The sequence below is a fragment of the Oncorhynchus keta genome, chromosome 15, assembly GCF_023373465.1.
Source record: "Oncorhynchus keta strain PuntledgeMale-10-30-2019 chromosome 15, Oket_V2, whole genome shotgun sequence".
NCBI lineage: Eukaryota > Metazoa > Chordata > Actinopteri > Salmoniformes > Salmonidae > Oncorhynchus > Oncorhynchus keta.
Genome location: NC_068435.1, coordinates 8,471,012 through 8,477,011, shown reverse-complemented (window position 1 = coordinate 8,477,011; position 6,000 = coordinate 8,471,012). Strand labels below are relative to the sequence as shown.

The following is a 6,000-nucleotide window of genomic DNA, read 5'->3' as shown; positions in this document are numbered from 1 at the left end:
TTTATCGTAAGAGTAGGGTTGTTAACCCCAGTGTCCTGACTAAATTCCCAATCTGGCCCTCATACCATAATGGAAACCTAATCATCCACAGCTTCCAATTGATTCATTTACCACCCCCCTCCTTTCCCCTGTAACTCTTCCCCAGGTACAAAATAAAACACTATAGCCGGCAGATTTCAGGTTTCTTTCTCCATCTTGTTTGTCCAATTGGCTTAAGAGAGATCTTGAGAGACATTTTGTCTTTAGTCACAAAGGTTGGCTTTCTCACAAACAACCTCTGGCCTCTAATAACCAGATTAAACAAATCATTGTCTCTTAATAAATTCCATTAATCTCCCATCTGGTGTTAACCATTTTAGATAAGATGTATGAAAAGCCAGCGAGGACCAGTCCAAGCTGCGATATAAGCGGATCTTTTCTCATGACATTTTCATTGACAATGGTGTGATACACTAATGGCACCCTATTCTCTAAATAGAGCCCTACATTTAATGAGCCTTGGTCAGAATTAGTGAAGTATTTAGGGCATAGGGGTGCCATTTGGGTAGCGGACCATTGTCGATGAAAATCACAAGAGAGAAAAGAGCCAATTATACTGCAGCTTGCCCAGTTCCTCACTGGCTTTCCATCTTATCACGAAGCGGTGTGGCTATAGGACGATGGCCTAGCGGCCAAAACATTTGCTCCAGATATTATAAGCCAGGAATTGAAAAACAAAACTACTGAGAATGTCAAACAAAACATCCTCCATACTAGTCTCCATACTACAGTCTCCATACTAGTCTCCATACTAAAGTCTCCATACTACAGTCTACATACTACAGTGCGGTTACATGCACACAATAATGTGATTATTGCAGATAGTCAGATTGATATAATAGTTAGATTAAAACGTTTACTTGCTTTACAAGAACGATTTCCCTAATAATCCTGTTGACATGGACACATCTGAAATCAGGCTACGTGATGGCACTCTGAAATCATCAATCAAAATAAACGTTCTACCACAGCGAACATGTTCGTTTTTGGGAAGCATATTTGGTTATGAGTTGGGACATACAGTGTAAAGTTTGTATGTGAAAACTACTTCCAAGATGCATACATTCAGTTGTTTCCAAACTCACTTCACTCGCGCTAAAGAGGGAGGCTAGCTCAGATGGTGCTAGTGTGGCCATTGTGAAATGGCTAGCTAGTTAGCGGTGGTGCGTGCTAATAGTGTTTCAGTCGGTGCCGTCACTCGTCGCTCTGAAACCTAGAAGTAGTTGTTCCCCTTGCAGAGGAGACACTGTTCCCCTTACAGTGTCATCATACTCTTACAGTGACGATCCTGCTAAAGTGTCCATACTACTAGTATCCATACTACTACAGTGTCCATACTATTACAGTGTCCAAAAAACTACAGTGTCCATAAAACTACAGTGTCTTGATACTACTATAGTGTCTTCGTACTACATCAGTGTCAATACTAATACAGTGTCCATACCAATACAGTGTCCATACTACTCCAGTGTCCATACTACTCCAGTGTCCAAACTACTACAGTGTCTTCATACTACTACACTGTCTTCATACTACTAAGTGTCCAAACTACTACAGTGTCTTCATACTACTACATTGTCTTCATACTACTAAGTGTCCATACTACTACAGTGTCCATACTAATAGTGTCCATACTACTATAGTGTCTTCACATTACTACAGTGTCCATACTACTACAGCGTCTTCATCCTACGACAGTGTCCTGATACTATTACAGTGTCCTGATACTACCACAGAGTCTTGATACTACTAAAGTGTTATCACATTACTACAGTGTCCATACTACTACAGTGTCCATACTACTACAGTGTCCATACTAATAGTGTCCATACTACTACAGTGTCTTCACATTACTACAGTGTCCATACTACAGTGTCCATACTACTACAGTGTCCATACTAATAGTGTCCATACTACTACATTGTCTTCATCTTACTACAGTATCCATACTACTAGAGCTTCTTAATCTTACTACAATGCCCATAGTAATACAGTGTCCATACTACTACAGTGTCCATACTAATACATTGTCTTCATCCTAATACAATATCTTCATACTACTACAGTGTCCATAATACTATAATATATTCATAGAACTACAGTGTCTTCACACTACTACAGTGTCCATACTACTACAGTGTCTATACTACTACAGTGTCCATACTACTATAGTGTCCATACTACTACAGTGTCCATACTACAATAGTGTCCATACTACTACAGTGTCCATACTACTATAGTGTCCATACTACTATAGTGTCCATACTACTACAGTGTCTATACTACTATAGTGTCCATACTACTACAGTGTCCATACTACTACAGTGTCCATAGTACAATAGTGTCCATACTACAATAGTGTCCATACTACTACAGTGTACATACTACTACAGTGTCCATACTACTACAGTGTCCATACTGCAATAGTGTCCATACTACTACAGTGTCCATACTACTACAGTGTCCATACTACTATAGTGTCCATACTACTACAGTGTCCATACTACAATAGTGTCCATACTAGGACAGTGTCTATCCTACTATAGTGTCCATACTACTACAGTGTCCATACTACTATAGTGTCCATACTACTATAGTGTCCATACTACAATAGTGTCCATACTACTATAATGTCCATACTACTACAGTGTCCATACTACTACAGTGTCCATACTACTATAGTGTCCATACTACTACAGTGTCCATACTACTACAGTGTCCATACTACAATAGTGTCCATACTACTATAGTGTCCATACTACTATAGTGTCCATACTACTATAGTGTCCATACTACTACAGTGTCCATACTACTATAGTGTCCATACTACTACAGTGTCCATACTACTACAGTGTATGTCTATTGCTTGTCACCCACTATCAATGTTCTGCACCACGCTATAGGCCTTTCCAGCAGGCAGAACAGTTTGACATGAGGTGGTTGAAATGTCGTGGTTGATATGATTTGATTGACATGTTTTGCACACTGGGTTGATGATTTCACTTAATGCTACTCACCCACTGGGGACATCTCAGGGACCCTGGCTGAGTAGGGTCCATCCAGAAACTTTGGCTCATTGTCGTTAATATCCTGGACCTTGATGACGAACTCAGACTCTGGCTCCACGGGCAGGTTGGTGTGACGGTGCCTGGCCTGAGCCCGGAGCGTGTAGTAAGGCTGCTCCTCGCGGTCCAGACGCTTGGTGGCGTGGATGTCACCCGTGTTCTCGTCGATGGTGAAGATGGAGGTAGCTCCCTCTCCGTTGAGTACGTACTTCACCTGCCCTTCACCCTTGTCCACGTCCGAGTGCAGCTACAGGGGAAGAGCAGAGGTTAAAATACAATACAAAACTACTTAAGAATTATGACACCTTAAAATGGAACCAGTGTCAATATTAAGTTTCTCTATATACAGTACCAGTCAAAAGTTGACACACCTACTCAGTTTTCTACATTGTAGAATAATAGTGAAGACATCACACCTATGAAATAACAGATATGGAATCATGTAGTAACCAAAAAAAGTGTTAAACAAATCCAAAATTAATTTGATATTTGAGATTCTTCAAAGTAGCCACCGTTTGCCTTGATGACAGCTATGCACACTCTTGGCATTCACACAACCAGCTTCCCCTGGAATGATTTTCCAACCGTCTTGAAGGAGTTCCCACATATAATGATCACTTATTGGCTGCTTTTCCTTCATTCTGCATTCCAACTCATCACAAACCATCTCAATTGGGTAGAGGTTGGGTGATTGTGGAGGCCAGGTCATCTTATGCAGCACTCCATCAATCTCCTTCTTGGTCACAAAGCCCTTACACAGCCTGGAGGTGTGTTGGGTCATTGTCCTGTGGAATAACAAATGATTGTCCCACTAAGTGCAAACCAGATGGGATGGTGTATCACTGCAGAATGCTGTGGTAGCCACGCTGGTTAAGTGTGCCTTGAATTCTAAATAAATCACAGACAGTGTCACCAGCAAAGCACCCTCACACCATCACACTTCCTCCTCCATGCTTCACGGTGGGAACCATACATGCGGAGATCATCACCTATCATTCACCTACTCTGCGACTCACAAAGACACGGCGGTTGGAACCAAAAATCTCCAATTTGGATTCATCAGACCAAAGGACATATTTCCACTGGTCTAATGTCCATTGCTCGTGTTTATTGGCACAAGCAAGTCTCTTTTTCTTATTGGTGTCCTTTAGTAGTGGTTTCTTTGCAGCAATTTGACCATGAAGGCCAGCAGCATACCACCCTGCATACCACTGCTGGCTTGCTTCTGAAGCTAAGCAGGGTTGGTCCTAGTCAGTCCCTGAATTGGAGACCAGATGCTGCTGGAAGTGGTGTTGGAGGGCCAGTAGGAGGCACTCTAAAAAAATATCCCAATACCCCAGGGCAGTGATTGGGGGCACTGCCCTGTGACAAGGTGCTGTCTTTCGGATGGGATGTTAAACGGGTGTCCTGAGTCTCTGAGGACATTAAAGAGCTCATGGCACTTATTGTAAGAGTAGGGGTGTTAACCCCAGTGTCCTGACTAAATTCCCAATCTGGCCCTCATACCAGCATGTTCAGCTAGTTTACAATTGGCTCATACATTCCCCTCCTCTCCCCTGTAACTATTCCCCAGGTCATTGCTGTAAATGAGAATGTGTTCTCAGTCAACTTACCGGGTAAAATAAGTAATAATTCACACGGTTGATGTTAAGATGTGTCTGTTACTTGAACTCTGTGAAGCATTTATTTAGGCTGCATTCTGGGGTGCAGCTAGATCTAATGAATGTGTTTTCCTTTGCTGTGACTTCCTTTGCTGTGGTTTTTGTAACTGCACTTGAAGAAACTTTAAAAGTTCTTGACATTTACCTTATTGACTGACCTTCATGTCTTAAAGTAATGATGGATTGTCGTTTGTCTTTACTTATTTGAGCTGTTCTTGCCATAATATGGACTTGGTCTTTTACCAAATAGGGTTATCTTCTGTATACCACTCCTACCTTGTCCCAATACAACTGATGGCTCAAACGCAGGAAGGAAATAAATTCCACAAATTAACTTTTAACAAGGCACACCTGTTAATTGAAATGCATTCCTGGTGACTACCTCATGAAGCTGATGAGAGAATGCCAAGAGTGTGCAAAGCTGTCATCAAGGCAAAGGGTGTCCATGTGAAGAATCTCAAATATAAAATATTTGTTTAAACATTTTTGGGTTACTACATGATTCCATATGTGTAATTTCATAGTTGTGATGTCTTCACTATTATTCTACAATGTATAAAATAGTAAAAATAAAGAAAAACCCTTGAATGAGTAGGTGTGTCGAAACTTTTGCCCGTGTCAAATGGATTCTTCAAAATAATTATAGAATGATAAACAAAAACTCCAAACAATCTGGGATAGTATTCCAGAAAATGTAGTACATTTAGTCATAATATCGGCCAGAAATCATTGCCTTAGTGAAAATAGGATTTATTTTGACATCTAGTTCCAACTCATCGACTGCCTACAAAAAGCCATGACATTAACTTACCAAGGGATCCAAGTCCAAACTCCACGGAATAAGGAAATTCTAAACCATTTATTAAGAAATACATACCATTTAACTAATATAGTATAGATCATGTTGAAATGATCATTTGGTCAAAACTGCTGGAAATTGCGTGTTGAGATTATGTCGCGTTCTTCTGTTCTTTTACTCTGCACACCTCTGTCACGACTTCCGCCGAAGTTGGTCCCTCTCCTTGCTTCAGGCGGCGTTTCGGCGGTCAACGTCACCGGCTTGCTAGTCACCACCGATCCATGTTTCATTTTCCATTTGTTTTGTCTTCATTGTACACACCTGGTTTCCATTCCGTAATCATTGTTCCCTATTTAACCCTCTGGTTTCCTCCTTGATTTTGTGCGTGTTTGTTATTGTCAAGTTGTCTGGTTTTGTGACCTGGATTATTTTGTCT

At 41.0% G+C, this 6,000-nt stretch overlaps 1 protein-coding gene across 1 annotated transcript in view; it reads right to left on the bottom strand.

Moving 5' to 3' along the window:
• LOC118371384 (cadherin-7-like) overlaps window positions 1-6,000 on the bottom strand; it is a 143,290-nt gene that overhangs the window by 90,323 nt on the left and 46,967 nt on the right. Inside the window, exon 2 of the mRNA XM_052463150.1 lies at window positions 3,057-3,351. Within this exon, the coding sequence (XP_052319110.1) occupies window positions 3,057-3,351 (295 nt within the window). The remainder of the gene's footprint in view (window positions 1-3,056; window positions 3,352-6,000) is intronic.